This window comes from Bombina bombina, chromosome 3 (genome assembly GCF_027579735.1).
Source record: "Bombina bombina isolate aBomBom1 chromosome 3, aBomBom1.pri, whole genome shotgun sequence".
NCBI classification, from domain to species: domain Eukaryota; kingdom Metazoa; phylum Chordata; class Amphibia; order Anura; family Bombinatoridae; genus Bombina; species Bombina bombina.
This window is the reverse complement of record NC_069501.1, coordinates 418,556,392-418,581,518: the sequence shown is the minus strand read 5'-3', so window position 1 is coordinate 418,581,518 and position 25,127 is coordinate 418,556,392. Positions and strand designations below refer to the sequence as shown.

Genomic DNA, 25,127 nt, shown 5'->3' with positions numbered 1-25,127 from the left:
GGCTTTTATTTTCCGTTGTTTATGGGTGTGTTTCATTATCTCTCCCCTAATATAGCATTTATAAGCATCCAAATTATTAACCAGTGAAGTAGCTATTGAGTCATTGAATGAGAAGAACTCCTCAGTCTTTTTCTTAATATCTTTTAATATAAGAGGATCAGTAAAGATATGGTCATTAAGTCTCCAATTTTGTTGGGGATTAGGTTTGGGATGTATACAGGAAAGTTGTGACAACCATGCTATGGTCCAACCAGACTGTGTGTTGTATTTTGGAGTCCATTAGAGTGGGTAGTGTGTTCTGGTCACAGAAGAGGGTGTAGGAATGTTGTGGATTGGAGAAGAATATGTAATCTTTTGTGCTTGGATTTTTAATTCTCCAGGTGTCGAGTAAGGGTATAGTCTGTAATGCTTGGCTGTTTGCTTTAATTTGGTTTGCATGGATATAGGATCTCCCTGAGGAAGTATCTAGTGTAGGGCATGACGGGAAGTTAAAGTCCCTTCCTATTATAATTGGGCCTTTAGCCAGGTCAAGCACCTGGTTTATGGCATTGTGAAAAAAGTGGAAGTGGGGCGATTAGGAGCATATAAATTGTCCAGCGTAATTGGTCTTCCATAATAAAGTCCAGCTAAAATTAAAATCCTACCGTCAGAGTCTTGATACTTCTGTAGTAATCGGAAGGGTGTCCCTTTTTTAAAGGAGATGCAAACTCCATTTTTTCGGGTAGGGCCTGAGTTTAAGAAATGTTGATCGTAGTGCAATCGTGATAGGGTGGGTTCATGGGTTTTTCTAAAGTGAGTTTCCTGTAGCATTACTATTTCTAATTTTTTCTTGTAAAAGTCGTGGTATGCAATGGATATTTTTTGGGGAGTCAAGAAACCCTTCACATATTGTGTGGCAATTTGAAGAGGAAATGGTGGGAATTAGAAAGTGATACAAAAGTGGATACCTTAAGATTTAGATGAGGTCAGAGCAAAAACACTTGTATGAATATAACAATTTAAACAACAATCTAATCAATAACAAATAAGAGTAAAAATAAGGAAAAGCAAAAACGTAGCTGATATGAGTGTTGTTGTAGAGAAGACTACAAAGTCCTAGAGAAAGAAAAAAAATAGAGGGGAGGGGATGGGATAAGCAGATAAGTCTTGATAGACTTTGAGTTTTACTCCCATGTGATTAACAGACTGTTGAGCTCTGGAAAAATTGAAGAATTTTGTCCTTGTCCCTATAGCTTTGGAAACAAATAATTATGTCCCTAGGAGGTTGATTGTCGCTAGGCTTGGGACGCAGAGATCTGTGCGCTCTTTCTAGTGGAATTTCTTGCATTTCCACCGAGTTAGAGATGGCTAGAGACTGAAACAGATTCTGAAGGTAATGTGGTATACAGTATCTTCACCAGACACTGACTCCGGAATTTCGCAAATGAGGGAATTGTTTCACCTTGTACTGTTTTCTATGTAGTCTAACTTGTTTTCTAATTCAGTGATCTGGGCTTGCTGTGTTGTCCATTGTCTCCGACATTCTATTCATTTCTTTGACTAGTTCTTCTCGATCATCCTCTAAGGTTTCTACACTGAAGCCAAGCTCGTTTATATTCTTTTTCAGATCTGCGCACTGGCTTTTAATACAAGTTTTTACTAGATTGATTAATGCTTCCATGGCTTTGAGTGTTATTGGGCCATCTTCTAGATCTATTAAGGTGTTAGGGGATGATGGCGATTGTGACATGTCTGGATTGTCAAATATACAGTCCTCTTCCCCGTAGGTCGGAGGAGTATCAGTTAATTTCTTCCTGTCCAGGCTTTTAAAATATGTGTTCACTGAGCTAGCTGAACCTTGGGATTTGGTTCCTTTATCAGATTTCGCCACTCTGCGCGTTGCCATTTTGGGGCCTTTGGATAAGTATATAAAGGTTTGATCTGAAGTAAAAGGCCTGTTGTGGTTTTAATAGGATTGCCCTGATTCTTGTTTTAGCGCTTATTTCTTGTAGGTTAAGGTAGCCAGTGTGATGATCCGAAATATAAAGTGTCCATAGGGCCTGCAGCTCTATTCATGCGTCTTGCCTGGGAGCACCAGCCAAACTAATATGCCTTGCAATGGAGATAGTGGTCACAGAATTGTGCTAAAGGAGTAAGACCTTGGTATCATTTAAACATCATCTTAACTTATGAGTTGTCTCATTTCGAGAGTCATGTGTATAGCAAAGTCTTTACATGTGTCTCTGCAGAAAAGGTGCTGTATTAACCTGCGCAGTGCTGTGTTGCTAGAAAGTTTAGAAAAAGTCTTACCGCTGTTTCTGCAGGTCAGAGAGATGGAATCTGGAGCCTAATGTGACTACATAAGTAGGTAGGATGCAGGCTAGCGGTTTGATTGTGTAGATTGCGATCAGTATCCTTGCCTGTACCGCAACCTCATGGATTTGAGTCTACTAGTGTAGTGGTGGAGGCTTGCGGCCTACGGCGTGACGCCTTAAGGTGTTCTGGGTCCTGTAGCCGTTTCGAAATTTAGCCGGTCGGTATTATGGATGTCCCCTTAGTCAGGCTGAGTGCAGATGTGGCTCATATCTGGCTCAAGTGAGGTCTGGGGATGATTTTTGTCTCTGTCGTTTCTGGAGCTTTAGTGTGGTGCGGCCATCTTGGACGCCCGCCTGCTTCGCCCCCCCATACATACATTTTTTTTTATACACATATCTGGATTATAAGAAACTGGAACATTTCTGCTCTAAAATTGTCACAAACTATTTTTATATCAATATTTATATAAAAGGTTAATATTTTGACTTTTACACATTTTACATATACAAACAGAATATATTTTTCTGGCATTGGTGCCACCTTGTGTCAAAATATTAAAACTAAAAACACTTTACCTCTGTTTTTACATAGGTATCCTGTGTCCTAGATGCTATTGCTATTATACTGCTTTGTAGTAACAACCAGAATCTTCATCAAAACATATGTTGACTATATTTTTACTACTAAGTAGTACATTTTACAACTGGAACAGTATGTAGGTATTCCTGAGCGCAGGAAAGTGATTTAGACTGGCAAGTGAATCAAATCTGAATAAGAGCAAACCTGTCTGTATATAATTAGGATTGTTTTGTAAGTAAGAAACAAAATCAGAAATCAATTATTATAGCTATGTTTTGTTTCCTCATTAATGAAAGTGTGAATAAAAAAGTGAATTTCGTAACCTTCTCTCAGTTCTATGCATCTTCCAGCCAAGTGAGTGCAACTATAAAATTACTTTACAAAGGTTACATTTTGCAAGACTGAAAAGGATACATCTATAGCACTCATTTATTCCCAATAATGAGATATACTTAGTGTGAAGGTGTATGTGATTCACTTGATAATATATCATATATAGAACCTTTATTACTAATGAAAAATAGGCATAGAAAAATCTAAAAAACTAAAAGCAAATAAATTTGCCAAAATAATTTGTGTAGATTAATAATGGCAATCACTAGCAGTTGTTAAATATCTAAATGTAAATAGTACTACTATCTGATTACATTTCATGTTAATTAGTATACAGTAAATCTCACCTTAGAAAGTCATTACTCATAAATGAGCGTGGGAAGTATATTGGTAGGAACCATTTGGCCAATACAAAAGGCTAATGCTAATTCAAGATAAACAGTAGAGTAGATTATATAAAGTATTGGCTTTTTAAAAGGGACAAGAAACTCCAAAATTTTTCCTTTCTAATTTAATTACATTATCAAATTTGCTTCATTCTCTTGTTATCCTTTGCTGAAGGAACAGAATTGCACTACTGGCAGCTAGCTGAACACATTTATTTAGCCAATCACAAAAGACAAATATGTAATGTACCAATCAGCAGCTAGGCTCCCACTAGTGTAGGATATGTGCATATTCTTTTTAAACAAAGGATACCAAGAGAATGAAGCACATTTGAAAACAGAAGATAATATAAAAAGTGTCTTAAAATTACATGCTCCATCTATGCAAGTTTAATTTTGGCTTTCCTATTCCTTTAAGAATGATAATTTTTTCAGATAGTAAAACCATTTATATTTAGATATTTAAGATTTAAATACCTTCCATTTATCTACACAAATTATTTTGGGAAATTAAACTGCTTCAGTGTTTTTAGCATTTTCTATGCCTATTATATCACAAACACATACACACAAAAAGTATATTGCATTATTGGGAACTAATGAATGCTATTGATGTATCCTTTTCAGTCTTGCAAAATGTAATTTGTAAATTGATAGTAAAGTTATTACGGTTTTGCCATTAGTTTATTTATTTTGCAGTAAAGTACATTACATATGTGTGTGAAAAAATGAAGGCTATATTTCTTAAAAAAAAAAAAGTAGAATATTGCTGTTAAAGTAATGGTAAACTTTCCCTTTTTTTAAATCAGCTATTGATTTTACTTTTTTTTTTTAACTTCAATTGTGCAGTGTCCATTACTTCCTGTCACAGCCCTACAAGGGGGCTGGGATCTCTATAGGAAGGCATATCTATCCTGATGTTATAAAACTTCTTGAGTAACGTGAGCTGTTTTGCTGTTAAGTGAATAGATTAGATAAACAGGAGTCAGATTTGCTCATGCTCAGAAGTTGCAAAATGCAACTTAAAGGGCCAGTAAACCTATAAAATAATGTTATATAATTCTGCACATAGTGCAGAATTATTTAACATTATATTAGCAGCAGCTTTATGCAATCTAATATTGCCTGTGAATTTTTATTAAAAAAGACTGTTTCTCAGACCCGCTCTCTGTGCTCTTCTGAGGGGGTCTGTTTTTATCACAGAGCGCATCTGGGCAGCTGTCTAGTCACAGTCCGGCCCGACCGCGCCATTACACACAGTGCAGCTTGCTCCCGCTGTCAGACTGAGTAGGAGCGAGCTGCACTGAGTGTAATGGTACGGTCGGGCCGAGCTGTGACTAGACAGCTGGCCAAATGCGCTCTGTGATAAAAACAGACCCGCTCAGAAGAGCACAGAGAGCGGACTTTTTTTATAAAAATTCACAGGGAATATTAGATTGTATAAAGCTAACGCTAATATAATGTTATATAATTCTGCTTTATGTGCAGAATTATATAACATTATTTTTTAGGTTTACTGGCCCTTTAAGTTCCACAATTATCTACACTCATCTCCGTGAGGGCAGGGGCTACAGTAAGAAATTGGTAATTTAGCAAGAAAAAGTAAGTTGTTTGATGGGTTTTTTTGTTGTTTTTTTTTTTACAGAGGCTATTTCTTTTATGTTTACTTTAATTTAACATATTTGTTTTACCAAAGGAGCACAGTTCAATATACATTTAAAGTGCATTATAATGTTTTTTTACCAACACATACAAAAATCTTATATGGGTATTTAAATTTTAAGTCTAATGGTGCTTTAATCCTTTGTATTTTCTTCTTGATAGAATATGTGGGATCTAGAATACAAAATTGGAATATCAATATGGTTTTGTGTTCTTCAGCATACTGTTATAGCATACAACCTCACTCCAATTATTCAGCTTTTCATAATAGCTATCTTTTTCTGAATACACCCAAGGTCTCTGTCAATGTATTTTTTTTTTTCATAATTAAAAAAAAATAAATAAATTGTATTTCTCACCTTGCCCTTTGCATTTCCTGTGTAAATATATTCACCCCGTCGGTCAAAAGATGCTACAACATTAAGGTCTGAATCCTCATCCACAGGTAAAACAACATGACTGGAGTCTGACAGTGTGATCATGACCGGTGCAGATTTCATAGGACACACCAGAACTCTGTTCCTATAACAAAATAAACAGTTAAAGCCTAGAGGTTTGCTGGGCTCTGTTTAGCAATGTGCAGAATTTGCCCCAATTACTCAAATTATGAAAAACATAAAAGAAAGTTGTTTCATTTAAACATAAACTAATATACCAGTGTAAGTTGTGAACTTCCTACTAAAGCTATATTGCCGATACGTACTTTCTACTTAGTGAACAGGAGAATGAAGTACTTATCAACCGTTGCGCATTAAAAGGAAGCCAATAAATATTAGCAGAAAATGCCTAGCAGCCAATTTGCATGTAATGAGTACTACCAATAAAAAAGCTTTCAATTTCACATGTTGCCAATGCAAAATAAATTAATCATTAAAAAAAAATCTACATGTTTAGATGCTGCTCATTAGAGTACGCTGTACCTTTAATCACCAACTGCAATTTTTTAAGGAGAAATTTTGTTGAAGCAAATTAGTTTAGAGGAAAAAATACTCAAGCCTATTAGTGTGACTTTTGTTCCTGATTGGCTGACTAGCCAGGTCCTGTTCTGCAAGGTTTGCAGCTACCAAGATGGGCATAACCTAGGTGTTTAATCTATTTGCAGTTACATAGGGTCAGTACAGCTAAAATTACATTATCTACTGATTATAATAGAAATGTTAATACTTTATTTTTATCAATTAATAAAATGCAAAGTGAGTGAACAGAAGAAAAAGCAAAATCAAATCAATATTTGGTGGGACCACCCTTTGCCTTCAAAACAGCATCAATTCTTCTAGGTACACTCGCACACAGTTCTTTTAAGGAACTCAGCAGGTAGGTTGTTCCAAACATCTTAGAAAAGTTCTGTGGATTTAGGCAGCCTCAGTTGCTTCACTTTCTTCAAGTTATCCCAGACAGAATCAATGATGTTTAGAAGGCTCCATTAAGGCCATACTATCACTTCCACTCTTTGTTCTTCGTTACGCTGAAGATAGTTCTTAATGACTCTGGCTGTATGTCATGCTGCACAATACATTTAGGGCCAATCAGATGCCTCCCTGATGGTATTGAGTGACGGATAAGTATCTGCCTGTACATCTCAGCATTGAGGAGACAATTAATACTGACCAACTACCCAACAGCATTTGCAGAAATGCAGCCCCAAACTTGCATGGAACCTCCACTGTTGCCTGCAGACACTTATTCTTGTAACACTATCCAGCCCTTCGGCGAACTGCTACAGACAAATATTTCAAATTTTGAATCATCAGTCCAGAGCACTTGTTGACATTTTTCTGCACCCCAGTCCACATGTTTTCGTACATAGTTGAGTCTCTAGGTCGTGTTTCAATGTTGAAGTTATGACTTTTTCGCTGCAAGTCTTCCATGAAGACCACTTCTGACCAAAACTTCTCTGAACAGTAGATGGGCGTACCAGGGTCCCACTGGTTTCTGCCAATTTCAAGTTGATAGCACTGCAGTACCTCTTCTTATTGGGAAGGGAAGTAAGCATGATGTGTCTTTCATCTGCTGCACTAAGTTTCCGTGGTTGTACTTCTTCAGAAGAGCTTGGACAGTATATTTGTAAACCCTTCTGCCTTGAAATTTCTGCCTGGGAGTGACCTTGCTGATGCAGTATAAGTGTCTTGTTGCTGTGCTCAGTTAATGATTGTGTTTCAACCTACATATTAAATTGATAATCAATAGCACCTGTTAAGTATAATTGTTTAATCATGCACCCGACTATATGACTTTCTAAAAACATAATTTATGCTTACCTGATAAATGTATTTCTCTTGTAGTGTATCCAGTCCACGGATCATCCATTACTTATTGAATATATTCTCCTTCCCAACAGGAAGCTGCAAGAGTCCACCCACAGCAAAGCTGCTATATAGCTCCTCCCCTAACTGCCATATTCAGTCATTCGACCGAAAACATGCAGAGAAAGGAAAAACCATAGGGTGCAGTGGTGACTGTAGTTCAAATGAAAAAATTACCTGCCTTAAAGTGACAGGGCGGGCCGTGGACTGGATACACTACAAGAGAAATAAATTTATCAGGTAAGCATAAATTATGTTTTCTCTTGTTAAGTGTATCCAGTCCACGGATCATCCATTACTTATGGAATACCAATACCAAAGCTAAAGTACACGGATGATGGGAGGGACAAGGCAGGTACTTAAACGGAAGTTACCACTGCCTGTAAAAAACCCTTTCTCCCAAAAATAGCCTCCGAAGAAGCAAGGTATCAAATTTGTTAAATTTGAAAAGTATGAAGCGCAGACCAAGACTCCGTCTTGTAAATCTGTTCAACAGAAGCCACATTTAAAAAAGGCCCAAGTGAAAACCACAGCTCTAGTAGAATGAGCTGTAATCCCTTCAGGAGGCTGCTGTCCAGCAGTCTCATAAGCTAAATGAATTATGCTTTTTAACCAAAAAGACAGAGAGGCTGCTGAAGTCTTTTGACCTCTCCTCTGTCCAGAATAGACAACAAACAAGGTGAACGTTTGATGAAAACTGTAGTAGCTTGTAAGTAAAACTTTAAAGCACAAACCACGTCCAATATTGTGTAATAGACGTTCCTTCTTTGAGGAAGGATTAGGATACAAGCATGGAACAACTATCTCTTGAGTGATGTACTTGTTAGATACCACCTTAGGAAAAAACCCAGGTTGGTACGCAGGACTACCTTATCCGTACGAAGGACCAGATAAGGAGAATCACATTGTAACACAGATAACTTGGAGACTCTACGAGTCAAGGAATTAGCTACCCAAAAGGAACTTTCCAAGATAAAGATTGATATCTATGGAACAAAAAAGGTTCAAACGGAACTTCTTGAAGAACCTTAAGAATCAGGTTTAAGCTCCATGGCGGAGCAACAGTTTTAAACACAGGCTTGGATCTAACCAAAGCCTGACCAAATGCCTGAACGTCTAGAATACCTGCCAGACGCTTGTGCAAAAAAATAGACAGAGTAAAATCTGTCCCCTTTTAAGGAATTAGCTGACAACCCTTTTCTAAAAAACATCTTGGAGAAAAGATAATATCCTGGGAATCCAGACTTTACTCCATGAGTAACCCTTGGATTCATAACAATCAGATATTTACACCATATCTATGTTCAATTTTCCTAGAGACAGGCTTTCATGTCTGTATTAAGGTATCAATGACTCGGAGAAGCCATGCTTTGATAACATCAAGCGTTCAGTCTCCAGGCAGTCCATCTCAGATTGATTCTATTTAGATGGTTGAAAGGACTCTGAGGTAGAGGGACCTGTCTCAGAAGCAGAGACCGTGATAGAAAGGATGACATGTCCACCAGATCTGCATACCAGGTCCTGCGTGGCTACGCAGGCGCTGTCAAAAACACCAAAGCCCTCTCCTGCTTGGTCTTGACCTCCGGAGGAAATCCCACTCCCCCGGAAGAAAAGTCTGACGACTTAGAAAATCCACCTCCCAGTTCTCAACACCTGGGATATGGATAGCTTATAGACAAGAGTGAGTCTCTGTCCAGTGAATTATTGTAAGACTTCTAACATCGCTAGGGAACTTCTGTTCCCCCTTGATGGCTGATGTAAGCCACAGTCGTGTATATTGTCCGACTGAGTATGATGTACCTCAGAGTTGCTAACTGAGGCCAAGTCTGAAGAGCATGGAATATCACTCCCAGTTCCAGAATATTTATTAGAAGGAGGGTCTCCTCCTAAGTCCACTATCCCTGAGCCTTCAGGGAGTTCCAGACTGCATCCCAACCTAAAAGGCTGGCATCTATTGTAACAATTGTCCCATCTGACCTGCGGAAGGTCATACCCTTGGACAGATGGACCCGACATAGTCACCAGAGAAGAGAATCTCTGGTCTCTTGGTCCAGGTTTAACAGGGGGACAAATCTGTGTAATCCCCGTTCCTCTGACTGAGCATGCATAGTTGCAGCGGTCTGAAATGTAGACGTGCAAACGGTACTATGTCCCTTGCCGCTACCATTAAGCCGATTTCATTCATGTACTGAGCCACCGAAGGGCGCGGATGGGATGAAAAAACACGGCAGAAATTTAGAAACTTTGAGAACCTGGACTCCGTCAGATAAATTTTCATTTCTACAGAATCTATCAGAGTCCCTAGGAGGGAAACCCTTGAGATTGGGGATAGAGAACTCTTTCCTTGTTCACTTTCCACCCATGTGATCTCAGAAATGCCAGTACTACGTCCGTATGAGACTGGGCAATTTGGATGTTTGACGCCTGTATCAGGATGTCGTCTAAATAAGGGGCCACTTCTATGCCCCGCGGTCTAAGGACCGCCAAAGCGACCCCAGAACCTCCATAAAGATTCTTGGGGCTGTAGATATCCCAAAGGAAAGAGCTACAAACTGGTAATGCCTGTCTAGAAAGGCAAACCTGAAAAACGATGGTGATCTTTATGCATCACAATGTGAGGATAAGCATCCTTCAAATCCATTGTAGTCCTCTATTGACTCTCCTGGATCATAGTTAAGATGGTACGAATAGTTTCCATCTTAAATGACGGAATTCTGAGGAATTTGTTTAAGATCTTTAGATCCAAAATAGGTCTGAAGGTTCCCTCTCCTTGGGAACCACAAACAGATTTGAGTAAAAACTCTGTCCCTGTTCCTCTCTTGGAACTGGATGGATCTCGTACACAATGTAAGAATGCCTCCTTCTTTATCTGGTTTGCAGATAATTGTGAAAGGCGAAATCTTCCCCTTTTTTTGGGGGGGGAATCTTTGAAATCCAGAAGATATCTCTGGGATATAAATTCCAATGCCTAGGGATCCTGGGCATCTCTTGCCCATGCCTGGGCGAAGAATGAAAGTCTGCCCCCTATAGGATCCGTTACCGGATAGGGGTCCGTTCCTTCATGCTGCCTTAGAGGCAGCAGCAGGCTCCTTGGCCTGCTTATCTTTGTTCCAGGTCCGATTGTCTCCAGACCGCCTTGGACTGAGCAAAAATTCCCTCTTGTTTTGCCTTAGAGGAAGAGGATGCCACACCTGCCCTGAAGTTTTTAAAAGGCACGAAAATTAGACTTTTTTTTTTTTTTTTTTTTCCCTTGATTTGGACCTATCCTGAGGAAGGGCATGACCTTTTCCTCCAGTGATATAAGCAATAATCTCCTTCAAACCAGGCCCGAATAGGGTCTGCCCCTTGAAGGGAAGTTAAGTAGCTTATTTATTAAAGTCACGACAGCTGACCATGATATAAGCCATAGCGCTCTGTGCGCCAGTATAGTAAAAAACAGAATTCTTAGCCGTTAGTCTAGTCAAATGAACAAGGCATCAGAAAACAAAGGAATTGGCTAGCATAAGCTTGTCAAATATATTCATCCAATGGAGTCGCTTAACTGTAAAGCCTCATCAAGAGACTCAACCCAGAACGCCGCAGCAGCAGTGACAGAAGCAATGTATGCAAGGGGCTGCAGGATAAAACCCTGTTGAATAAACATTTTTTATCCATTGGATCTAAAAAGCACAACTGTCCTCGTCAGAGGTAGTGGTACGCTTAGCTAGAGTAGAAACTCTTCTCTCCACCTTAGGAACTGTCTGCCAGAAGTCCCGTGTGGTGGTAACTATTAGAAAACATTCTTCTAAAAAATAGGAGGGGAAGAGAACGGCACACCTGGTCTATCCCATTCCTTAATAAAAAATAAAAAAAATTAGTAAACCTCTTTAGGTATTGGAAAAACATCAGTACACACCGGCACTGCATATTATTTATCCAGTCTACACAATTTCTCTGGCCCTGCGATTGTACACATTCATTCAGAGCAGCCAAAGCCTCCCTGAGCAACAAGTGGAGGTTCTCAAGCATAAATTTTAAATGTAGAAATATCAGAATCAAAAAAAATCACCCACAGACTAAGCATATTGTGAGGTAGTATCATACATGGTTCTTAAAGCGTCTGTATGCTCTGTATCTACCCCCAGAGCTAACTGCTTTCCTTTAATTTCAGGTAGTCTGACTAATACTGCTGCCAGAATATTATTCACCACCTTTGCCATGTCTTGTAAAATAAACGCTATGGGCGCCCTTGATGTACTTGGCGCCATTTGAGCGTGAGTCCCTGAAGCGGGAGTCGAAGGGTCTGACACGTGGGGAGAGTTAGTCGGCATAACTTTCCCCTCGACAGAATCCCCTGGTAAAGAAACGCTATGGGTGCCCTTGATGTACTTGGCGCCATTTGAGCGTGAGTCCCTAAAGCGGGAGTCAAAAGGTCTGACACGTGGGGAGAGTTAGTCGGCATAACTACCCCCACGACAGAATCCTCTGGTGATAATGTTTTTAAAGACAAAAAATGATCTTTATTGTTTAACATGAAATCAGTACATCTGGTACACATTCTAAGATGGGGTTCCACCATGGCTTTAAAACATAATGAACACAGAGCTTCCTCTATGTCAGACATGTTAGAACAGACTAATAATGAGACTAGTAAGCTTGGAAAACACTTTAAATCAAGTTAACAAGCAAATATATAAAACGTTACTGTGCCTTTAAGAGAAACAAATTTTGTCAAAATTTGAAAAACAGTGAAAAAAGGCAGTAAAACAAACGAAATTTTTACAGTACATGTAATAAGGTAACAGAGCATTGCACCCACTTGCAAATGGATGATTAACCCCTTAATGCAAAAAAACAGATAAAAAAAACGACATAGACGTTTTTAAAAACAGACACAACAAACTGCCACAGCCAACAGTGGGAAGCTTCAGTTAACTGTTTCTATGCAAAATTTAAGCCAGCCATGTGGAAAAAACTTAGGCCCCAATAAGTTTTATCACCAAACATATGTTAAAAAACGATTAAACATGCCAGCAAACGTTTTAAAACACATTTTTACAAGAGTATGTATCTCTATTAATAAGCCTGATACCAGTCGCTTTTACTGCATTTAAGGCTATACCAACATTACAGTGTTATCACCAATGTACGTTAAAAAACGATTAAACATGCCAGCAAACGTTTTAAAACACATTTTTATAAGAGTATGTATCTCTATTAATAAGCCTGATACCAGTCGCTATCGCTGCATTTAAGGCTTTACTTACATTACTTCGGTATCAGCAGTATTTTCTTAGTCAATTCCATTCCTAGAAAAATATTTTACTGCACATACCTTATCTGCAGGAAAACCTGCACGCCATTCCCCCTCTGAAGTACCTCACTCCTCAGAATGTGTGAGAACAGCAAATGGATCTTAGTTACGTCTGCTAAGATCATAGAAAAACGCAGGCAGATTCTTCTTCCAAATACTGCCTGAGATAAACAGCACACTCCGGTGCCATTTAAAAATAACAAACTTTTGATTGAAGAATAAACTAAGTAGAAAGCACCACAGACTCTCACGACCTCCTATCTATGTTGAGGCTTGCAAGAGAATGACTGAATATGGCAGTTAGGGGAGGAGCTATATAGCAGCTTTGCTGTGGGTGGACTCTTGCAGCTTCCTGTTGGGAAGGAGAATATATTCAATAAGTAATGGATGATCCGTGGACTGGATACACTTAACAAGAGAAATTTCTATTTTTATAAGCATTCTCACTTTACATATTTTTTTCACAAGAATACATTTGACAATGAAAATAGCCGAGCTGCGCAAAAGGCCGCCTTCTTCTACTTTCGGGGTTCACGAAACCTCAGAATGCACATTATGTGTAAAAATAAAAATTCTTCCTTTACTTACTGGTCTCTGGGATGGAACTGAACTTTGAGAATGGGAGAAGGGAATCTGAACCGCTGGTCACAATCTCCACTTAGTACATCCCAGAGTGACACCATATTATCAGTAGAAGCGCTGACAAGCTTGTGCCCATCTCTGCTCCAGCTACAAAAAAAATACGTATCAGAAGGACAATGCTACTACAGTTATAGCCATTACTAACACAACAAATCAACATGAAGTAGTATATGCATTTATAATGTAGGAGATAAACCACCGCAATGTATAATGACCTACACTAAATAGTACTTTAGTTATGTGTTAAATAACTCTGACAGTGAGAAAGGACTAAGTCTAAGGGGCCGATTTAAGAAGCAGTCAATGCTGCTTATTCCACACGAGCCTTTAGGCTCGCTGGAAATATAAGTTAAAGGGACACTGAACCCAAATTTTCTCTTTCTTTCGTGATTCAGATAGAGAATGCAATTTTAAGCAACTTTCTAATTTACTCCTATTATCAATTTTTCTTCGTTCTCTTGCTATGTTTATTTGAAAAAGAAGGCATCTAAGCTAAGGAGCCAGCCAATTTTTGGTTCAGGACTGGACAGCACTTGTTTATTGGTGGGTGAATTTATCCACCAATCAGCAAGAACAACCCAGGTTGTTCATAAAAAATGGGCCGGCATCTAAACTTACATTCTTGCTTTTCAAATAAAGATACCAAGAGAATGAATAAAATGTGATAATAGGAGTAAATAAGAAAGTTGCTTAAAATTGCTTGCTATATCTGAATCACAAAAGAAAAAATTTGGGTTCAGTGTCCCTTTAAGAAGCAGCGGTCTTAAGACCGCTGCTCCTTAACTTATGAGCCACCTCTGAGGAAGCGGATAGCAATCATCCCGATCAGATACGATCGGGATGATTGACACCCCCTGCTAGTGGCCAATTGGTCGCAACTCTGCAGAGGGCTGCATTGCACAAGCATTTCACTATGCTTGTGCAATGTTAAATGATAACAGCGTAAGCTGTCAACATTTAGCGATGTTGGGCAGACATGATCCGCTACAGCGGATCATGTCTGCCCGACAGTTAATAAATCAGCCCCTAAGTTTAAGTCTGCTCCTCCTAAGTCTACCTATGTATGCTTTATAACAAAGAATACCCAAAGAACAAAGCAAGTTTTTTTTTTTTTTTAAATGCATGCTCTATCTGAATCATGAAAAAATATGTTTCTACTTTACTGTCCCTTTAATGTACAGAAAAAAAATTTGGAAGATAATTCCTCAAAATTAAAAAAAAAAAGTGTTTGACTCAATTTTGATATGCCATGAAATTAAAATATCTAACTTTGAAACACAGCAGCTTTTACGGGGACACAGAATCAATATTAAAAAGTTTCAAGATTAACCCCTTAATGACCACAGCACTTTTCCATTTTCTGACCGTTTGGGACCAAGGCTATTTTTACATTTCTGCGGTGTTTGTATTTAGCTGTAATTTTCCTCTTACTCATTTACTGTACCCACACATATTATATACCGTTTTTCTCGCCATTAAATGGACTTTCTAAAGATACCATTATTTTCATCATATCTTATAATTTACTATAAAAAAAATTTATAAAATATGAGGAAAAAATTGAAAAAAAACACACTTTTTCTAACTATGACCCCCAAAATCTGTTACATATCTATAACCACCAAAAAACACCCATGCTAAATAGTTTCTAAATTTTGTCCTGAGTTTAGAAATACCCAATGTTTACATGTTCTTTGCTTTTTTTGTAAGTTATAGGGTAATAAATACAAGTAGCACTTTGCTATTTCCAAACCACTTTTTTTCAAAATTAGCGCTAGTTACATTGGAACACTGATATCTGTAAGGAATACCTGAATATCCATTGACATGTATATATATATATTTTTTTAGAAGACATCCCAAAGTATTGATCTAGGCCCATTTTGGTATATTTCATGCCACCATTTCACCGCCAAATGCGATCAAATAAAAAAAATTGTTCACTTTTTCACACATTTTGTTACAAACTTTAGGTTTCTCACTGAATTTATTTACAAACAGCAATTATGACACAAATGGTTGTAAATGCTTCTCTGGAATCCCTTTTTTCATAAATAGCAGACATATATGGATTTGGTGTTGCTTTTTGGTAATTAGAAGGCCGCTAAATGCCACTGCGCACCACACGTGTATTATGCCCAGCAATGAAGGGGTTAATTAGGGAGCTTGTAGCGTTAATTTTAGCTTTATTGTAGTGTAGTAGACAACCCTAAGTATTGATCTAGGCCCATTTTGGTATATTTCATGCCACCATTTCAACGCCAAATGCGATTAAATAAAAAAAAAAGTAAAATTTTTCACAATTTTAGGTTTCTCACTGAAATCATTTACAAACAGCTTGTGCAATTATGGCACAAATGGTTGTAAATGCTTCTCTGGGATCCCCTTTGTTGAGAAATAGCAGACATACATGGCTTTGGCGTTGCTTTTTGGTAATTAGAAGGCCGCTAAATGCCGCTGCGCATCACATGTGTATTATGGCTAGCAGTGAAGGGGTTAATTAGGTAGCATGTAGGGAGCTTGCAGGGTTAATTTTAGCTTTAGTGTAGAGATCAGCCTCCCACCTGACACATTACACCCCCTGATCCCTCCCAAACAGCTCTCTTCCCTCCCCCGCCATGTTAAGTACTGGCAGAAAGTCTGCCAGTACTAAAAAAAAAAGCTATCCTTGATAAAAAATAAATAAAAAAAAGGCATATTTACATATGCTGCTCTGGAGGATCCCCCCTTAGCCCCCAACCTCCCTGATACCCCCCAAACAGCTCTTTACCCATCCCCCTCTAACTTATTAGTAGCCATCTTTGGTACTGGCAGCTGTCTGCCAGTACCCAGTTTATAGTAAAATATGTTTTTATTATTTTTTTTTAAATAATTTTCTGTAGTGTAGCTTGCCCCCCCCAAAAGACCAACCCACCACCCCTCCCAGATCTCTTAGATCGACATATATGTAATTATATTTGGCAATCACTGCCACTTTTCTCCCATCACTTTTCTGTAGTGTAGCGGTTCCCACCCGCTTCCTACCCCTGCGCGCGCACCCTCGTGCACGCGCGCGCACCCGGCGTTCCCGCCCACGATCCCGCCCCCCTCCACATGATACGGCCCATCGATGGCCGCCCACCCGCCTCCCAGACTGGCTCCCACCCACCAACGAAACCGGCCATCGATGTCCGGTACAGAGAGGGCCACAGAGTGGCTCTCTCTGCATCGGATGGCCAAGGGGGGTTATTGCAGGATGCCTCGATGTTGAGGCATCACTGCAATAACCGGAAAGCAGCTGGAAGCGAGCAGGATCGCTTCCAGACCAAGGACGTACGCCACACGTCCTCGGTCATTAACTGTATTTTTTTTGAGGACGTGTGGCGTACGTCCTTGGTCGTTAAGGGGTTAAACTTTGCAGTTTCCCATGTTGAAACTTAGCTCATTTACATAAGAAAATACTTAGGTAGGCTTAGGAGCATGCATGAGACGTGCACTTTATAGCAATAGTGTACGTATATATATATCTCAAAATATGTGCATGCTCCTGATCCTATTTTAGAAGGCCCTAACAGAATAGGCCATGTTTCAACAAAGGAAAGAAAGAAAAAAAATATGTAAATTGTATAATATAAGTAAAGTGGAACGTGTGAAATTCAGATAGAACATTTGCTTTTAAGACACTTTTAAATGCACTTCTATGTTCAAATGCTCCTTTAGAAAAGGATATCAAGGGAATGAAGCATATTTGATAGTAGAAGTAAATTGGAAAGTTGTTTAAATTTGTATGGTCTATCTAAATCCTAAAAGAAAATAAATTGGGTTTTATGTCCCTTTAAGTAATGTGGAAAAAAGTAAAGAAATCTGCATGCAACAATGGGTAATATGTATGGCATTAATGCCTAGTAAGCCAATTAGGAACGGGCATCTACCGATTTCGTGACCACTGCAAAGTTTTTGCAGTAAATAATGGGACAGTAAAGTCAAAATGACATTTCCATGACTCAAGTACAGCATGTAATTTTAAACAACTACAGTAAGTCACCTACTTACAAACTTTCAAGTTGTGAACTTTCAAAGATACGAACATGCGTTCCCATGTCAAATCATGGAAGTTAGTTCTGTGTCTGCCGGACATTGTCACATGCGGTTGTGCTGCTGTGTAGTTTACTGTAATTGCAGCTTTGCCCTACATCTCCTATTGCTGACGATCCTTCAGCTCCACCATCTCCCACCTCCAGTCAGTAACTTGCCTGTTCACCCTGTAAGCTTTTTTACTGTACAAGCTAAGATTAAAAATGTTTTCTTTACAGTATTTTTTGTTTTTTATGTACTACTATACTGTAATTTGCGTGAAAAGTATTATAAAGTGAGGTTTATAATACTTTTCACGCAAATTACAATACAGTTGGACTTACGTACAAAGTGGACTTACAAAACGTGCTCCCGGACCAGAACTCGTTCATAAGTAGGGGACTAACTTTTCAATGTATTTCTTTAAGCTAATTGGTTATGTTCTTTTTGTATCCTTTGTTGAAAAGCATACATAGGTAGGCTCCTAGCTTCGTAGGAAGTCCCCCATGATCCGTTCCCGGCCTTGAAATCACTTTGCATCGACGATCACGTGATTTCGCTTTTCTAAATAAAGGTCTACATCGGAACAACACTTTTCCCCAGCATGAGGTTAAATGTGTTTAATAAAGCTATGATAGAATAATTAAGAAAATAAAATGGTTTGCTAATGGAACATCATTAACAATTTAATACTGTGAATTATTTACTGACCAAATACACAAGTTTCTTAAGCAAACACAAGGAGGAAGAATTATTATTCCTCCAGTTATGGGATTGTTAAAACACTTATGGGGAAAGATTATGCATTGACTGTCTAAGATCTATAGAAAAAGAGTAACTCTGACAGCACAACATAACTTTTTTTGTGAAGAAGAAGGTAACACATACTCACTTGAATCTGACTTTTGCAACAATATTTTAGCTACTTCAGTTCTGGACAAAGAGCAAGCCAAAACCTTTAAAAGGACCACTCAATGCAGTAGGATTGCATAATTAATATGTGCATAACAAAAAGACAATGATTTAAACATCTACTCTGAATTTCAAATAAACAGCATATTTCTTTCTGACAATTTTTTTTCTCCCATTTTCCAGCCCCCTGTATCATGTGACAAACATCAGCAAATCACAGAGTAATATGTCTATACCCTGTGAGCTTGTGCACATGCTCAGTAGGATCTTGTTCCCCAGAAAGTATGCATATAAAAAGAATGTGCAAAATTCGATAATGGTAAGTAAATTGAAAAGTGTCCTAAAACAGCATGCTCTTTTTGAATCATAAAACGTTTATTTTGACTTCAGTGTCCCTTTAAGAAATTAGTGAACAGCACCCACTCCCAAATGCTTACAGAACAAACTGATTTAAAGGGAAATATAGACAAACGTACAAGATTATTTCTCACCAAATGGGAATCTTATCTTACATATACCTGTGTCTTACAAATAGATTGATACTCCCTTTCCAAGTTACACACACGAAAAATGACAAGGGAGGTTGGGAAGCGATTGCATATTGCATGCTCCATCTAACTCAATGTGTTGAGTGGGATTGGAATAGACTTTGTAGGCATCATGACTATCTCCTGGCTGTGGCATTAGTAAGTTAAAGGGACACTGAACCCAAATATTTTCTTTTGTGATTCAGATAGAGCATGGAATTTTAAGCATCTTTCTAATTTACTTGTATTATCAAATTTTCTTCATTCTCTTGGTATTTTTATTTAAAATGCAAAAATGTAAGTTTAGATGACGGCCCCTTTTTGGTTAACAACCTGGGTTGTTCTTGCGGATTGGTGGATAAATTCATCCACTAATAAAAAAGAGCTGTCCAGAGTTCTGAACCTAAAAAAAAAAGCTTAGATGCCTTCTTTTTCAAATAAAGATAGCAAGAGAATGAAGAATAGGAGTAAATTAGAAAGTTGCTTAAAATTGCATGTTCTATCTGAATCACGAAAAAATATGTGGGTTCAGTGACCCTTTAAGCTTGAGGTTATGTTCACTGGGCTTAAAGGTGATGCATGAGTACCAACAGGTGTGCTTTGGACTTTTAAACAGCACAGACATATCCAAATGTATTTCTTTCATTGTCTGAAACTGTACTTGAAAACAGTAGTCGTTTTGTATCCATACTCAAATTTATAATAATATAATACAAACATTATTATTTTTTTTTTTTGTGTTCCCTCTTTCTTCTATCCTAAGTTATAAGTATTAAAGGGACATGATTTAGATAGAGAATACAATTTTAAACAACTTTCCAATTTACTTCTATTAAAAAAAAATGTACTTCTAGTAATTGTATTTCTTTGCTTATGATTTTTTAAACACTAATAAAAATACAGCAAACTAATCAGCAGAAGTTAAGTAAATTCACATCTCTATGTTGTTCAAATTTAACAGCGTTAAATCACTTCTGCAAATCATATAAATGTAATATTTTTTTAATTTGAATTTGCTTCAGATAAGAAAATTGTTACATGTGTAACCTTTTAGCAGAATACGTGTAGGTTGCTTGTGCTTGTTTAGTAGATATTACTTACCAGAGTGAACACACTGGATGGATATGTGCACTAATAATTTTAGCAATGCCTCTAGTTAAAAAGTCCCAGATGACAATACGGCCATCATTACAACCAACAGCAAGAAGTGTCCCCCACCTATTAAAAGTGCAGGTGAGGGCCATGCTAATGCAGTCCAAGGTGCCATCTGCCTCCTGCACAGAAACAAAAAATCAAATAAAGAATTATACAGATCAAATATACCCAACATGTCATGACTCAAACAAACATTTGTATTATCACCTATTTCTAAAATATACTAACCTAATGTCTCTCATTGAATACACTGTAATTATAGAATCTCAGGTACTGAGATCCTCTTCATAGAAAAAGGAATATAGATAATAAACACAACTGTACCCATACATAAACTGATTGAATAGCCAAATGCAATATATGCCACAGCCTGGCAAATATGTGTGTACTGAAAAACAAAAACAGAACAAACATAAATAAATGTATACCCAATTAAAATGTATTTTTGGACTTCTATGTCTCTTTAACTAGCCTTTATTGTCAATCACTCTTCAAATTAGAAGATAAAACGGGAATAACATAACTTGGAGCCAGTCTCAACAGTAAATATATAAAAAGACAAACATTGTAAAAGAAATCCATTTAAAAAAATGATATGATCATTATGCTAAGGTCTCAATAGTCTAATTTCTAATGCTACCCTTTATCTCCTTTTGTTGAAAAGTATTTATACATACCTCTGGGTAATTCTGCCCAAACGATTCTGAAAGAGAAACAAAGATTAATATTATATTAAAGAAAATATCAAAACAAAGATCTTTAAGATATTTTTACAGTAACCAATAAAGATGTACAGGAATTTCAAAGGAACAGTCGACTCCAAAATTGTTATTGATTAAAAAGATAATCCCTTTATTACACATTCCCCAGTATTGCACAGCCAACATGGTTATATTAATATACTTGTATCTAAGCATATTAATATTACCTTGTATCTAAGCCTATTTTGACAGTCCCTTTATCACATGGCTATTTATTTATTTATTTATTTATTATCTATTGACTTGCATTTTTGCCAATTAGTGCAGTGTCATGCACAACTCCACCGGAAAGAGCAAAATGTTATCTATATGGCCACATGGATTAGCAGTCATTTGTTGTGAAGAAAAAAAAAAAAAAAGCATGTGATAACAGGCTGTCTGTAGTGGCTTAGAAACAGGCAGAAATTTAGAGGTTTAAATGTTATAAAGTATATTAAAGGGACACTGAACCCAATTTTTTTCTTTTGTGATTCATATAGAGCATGCAATTTTAAGCAACTTTCTAATTTACTCCTATTATCAAATTGTCTTCATTCTCTTGGTATCTTTATTTGAAATGCAAGAGTGTAAGTTTAGATGCCGGACCATTTTTGGTGAACAAACTGGGTTGTTCTTGCCGATTGGTGGATAAATTCACCCACCAATAAGCAAGTGCTTTCCATGGTCTGAACCAAAAAAAAATAGCTTAGATGCTATTTTTTCAAATAAAGAAAGCAAGAGACCGAAGAAAAATTTATAATAGGAGTAAATTAGAAAGTTGCTTAAAATTGCATGCTCTATCTGTATCACGAAAGAAAAAATTTGGGTTCAGTGTCCCTTTAATGATGTTATAAAGTATGTAACAATGTTAGTTGTGCAAAGCTGGGGAATGGGTAGTAAAGCGTTATCTATCTTTTTAAACAATATCAATTTTGGTATAGACTGTCCTTTTAAGAATCCCAGATATTTACAATTACAAAAAAAAAAAAAAAGTATATTTTTGGTTCCTTTATTTTGTAATGTAATGCATCAACATGTAGGTCTTTCTTCCATGGCTTCAAAGTTATATTATAATTCAGTTTATACATTAGACAAGAGGTTGACTAATTTATGTCAATTTTAGGGGACAATAAAAATATTGAAGAGAGTGCATCACTTATTGTACGAATCAGAAATGTTTTCTAGCTATATGAGGAATAAAAAGTAAACATTTAGAAGTAAAATTCCAGATGTTTAGTGACACACAATCTTTGTCAAGTCCTGAGTTAGACACATATACTAAGGCATATTCGCTAAGAAAAAATCTTCAAAAGGAATTCAACTCAACATTTAAATTCCCCATAAAAGGTTTAATTATGGATAGTAATGCACTTTTGTTAAAGTGATTGTAAAGTTTAATGAATAGGTGCCCGGTATCTAAAAATAATCTTAAAAACAGGGACACTTTCATTCATTAAACTTTACGACGCTTATTTTTTAAAAATACTTAGCTTTGCGTTATGGTAAACACAACGCTGATGCTCCACCCGCAGCTCCTGCCTTCTTTAGCAGATCGATAACGAATCCGTCTTTCTCCAATTGTTGACTGCCCCCTTTGGCGTCAAGCTCGTGAGGCACACAGCAATTGGAGGAAGCCGGTTTGTCATTGATACGCTAATGAAAAGATAAGCATTTTAAAAAATAAAACTTATTCATTAAACTTTATAATCACTTTAAATTTGCTCTAATTGAAATCTTAAAGGGACATAAAACCCAAAATGTTTAATTATTCAGACAGAACATGTGATTTTAAACAATTTTCCAATTTGCTTCTATTATCTAAATTGCTTCATTCTCTTGGTATCCTTAGTTGAAAAGCATATCTAGGTAGGCTCAGGAGCAGCAATGCATTACTGGGAGCTAGCTGCTGATTGGTGGCTGCACAAAAATGTTTATTTTCTTTGGTTCACCAGATGTCTTTAGATAGCTCCCAGTAGTGCATAACTGCTCCTTCAAAAAAAGAATACCAAGAAAATGAAGCAAATTGGATAAAATAAGTAATTTGGAAATTTGTTTAAAATGCCATGCTCTATTTGAATCATGAAAAATAAGAAAAAGAAAAATGTTGGGCTTAATGTCCCTTTAAAATTGTTGTGTTTTTTTCTTTTCACTGCCTGTAGAAAGTTTGGGCACATACTGTGGAATGTGCAACTCAGTATCCTGACCCCCCCCCCCCCCTACATGTTGCATAGTGATTTTTTAATATCTACAAGACCTCATTTATAACTAATTGTCACAACAACGGAGATAATGATGCACAGGCTTTGTAAAAGGTGTGTCCTGGATTTTTTAAAAGATTGCCTTTGTGTGCAGATGGTTTACAACAGAGTGATTATTTTTTCATTCATATATAAAAATTACTTTAAAAGGGACATAGGTGCCAACATTAATGTTTCTTAGTACAGCAACCAAAAAAAATAAAAACTTTTTAAATTTATTTCATTCTCTTGGTATGCTTTGTTGAGGATGGTTCATGTGCAGCAACACACTACTAGGAGCTATCCGGCGATTGGGGGCTGCCCACATATGACTCTTGTCATTGGCTCAACAGATGTGTTCCAGTATCTCACAGTTATTCTGGAGCTGACTTTATGACTATGTGCTTAAACCCTTTGCATGGAATAAAGACAGTTATATGCAACCAGTTGTGCAATAATAAAATGCTCTAACACATTAGAGCATTTTTCTTTTTGCATTTTTGGTTCCAATTAATGTCCCATCACATAAGGGAATTATCGACATAAAACAATAGAATGTGACAAACATTTTGTACTTGACTTGCTTATAATTTATTAAACTGCAGCAGCATTTGTATAGACGTATATTATAATTATTTTATTTAAGCGTCAAATAAAAAACCTTCAGCACTCAAAAAAGACTGCAATGTAACAATGGTTTGCATCACTCTCTGGTGTTTAATAAGTTATACTCAATTAGATCTCAGTGTACTTTAGTAATATGCATTATATTTTATTGTCAATGTTCAATTATTAATATGTGCCGTAGCACTGAACATAGGTATGAATAAAACTATAATGCATAAAGTATATAATTGTTTATACTAATACATAAAGTTGGGTTCTATAAAGGTGGTGATCTCATATTTACAAACACCATGCATTCCTGCTACTTTTATACTGGTCAATAGTTGTTGTTTTTTTACATATAGAATTGGTTTTGATGAACATATTTTCATCACTGTCTTCAGTACAACTCTTGATAGGCTTTGGTGAAACAACATTGGCTCCACTGAAGAATTGACCCAAAAGCTTACTTTCTGTTTAAAAAATGCACATGGAATATGAAGACAACAGCTGTCATTCTGTCGCCTTTAGAGTAATTAAACGGGAACTGTGATGTACATTTATTTTTATGAATGGGGTATTTATTTTGTTTACAGTAACACCAGCTCCTCAGTCGCATTCATTAATATGCACTTGTAAATGCTCATGCACTAATCGTTTACAATAATGTGCGAGCGGGAATCTATAAGTATATAGCCGTCCATCCTCTAATACAGTCACACTCATGTCTATTGAAACATCCCTCCTTCCTGTAATTCTTACCCAGAAGCTCAAGATTCATGTCTCCGATTGTGGCCTACTGAGCTTCGCAACAACCGAGCCCCCCACCTCCTCCTCCGGGGCTGTCGTTCTCCAGGCTGATCGTAAAACAAAATGCTTAAACGAGAGCAGAAATGTATAACAAATCGGTAAATGGAGAATGAAACCCGTTACTGACTAAACAGGCACTGCTTTGGTCACCTATAGGTCCTACAGACTGGCAGTTTCACATACAACCCGAAGGGGCCTGCGAATAGAACTAGGTACAGTTATGTAATTGTTCCGACTGGAAAGCTGAGAATCAGCGACAACGTTCCACTACGTGACATACAGAAAGTTGATTTATTTGTTTTTTCTTTATTCTCAACTATAGAAAATTATGTATCCACTGCTTCAATCGAATCGTTTTAACAACACATTTATAGGGCTAAATGATTGCAAATTCAGATTCTAACGTAGTCGTAGGGTGACTTTTTTTTTAGTAACCGCTGTCGTGTATGCTCTGTACTTTCACAAATTGCGAGATGTTTTGCCTGAACCATGGTGGAGATATTTTGAAGTACGTTCAAAGGACTTCGATGTAATCCCAAAATAAATGTCATTACGCGGATGCGTAATATTACAGTTAAATCAACTGGTTTTTTT

At 37.3% G+C, this 25,127-nt stretch overlaps 1 protein-coding gene across 2 annotated transcripts in view; it reads right to left on the bottom strand.

The window, feature by feature from the left end:
• Positions 1-24,719, bottom strand: part of RBBP5 (RB binding protein 5, histone lysine methyltransferase complex subunit) — a 127,199-nt gene extending 102,480 nt beyond the window's left edge. For both annotated transcript variants that reach the window (XM_053706625.1, XM_053706626.1), the window contains exons 1-5: positions 24,486-24,719; positions 20,818-20,843; positions 20,087-20,259; positions 13,440-13,580; positions 5,615-5,777 (exon numbers count right to left, since the gene is read on the bottom strand). In XM_053706625.1, the coding sequence (XP_053562600.1) occupies positions 5,615-5,777; positions 13,440-13,580; positions 20,087-20,259; positions 20,818-20,843; positions 24,486-24,504 (522 nt within the window). In that variant the 5' untranslated portion in view covers positions 24,505-24,719. The remainder of the gene's footprint in view (positions 1-5,614; positions 5,778-13,439; positions 13,581-20,086; positions 20,260-20,817; positions 20,844-24,485) is intronic.
• Positions 24,720-25,127: the final 408 nt, after the last annotated feature.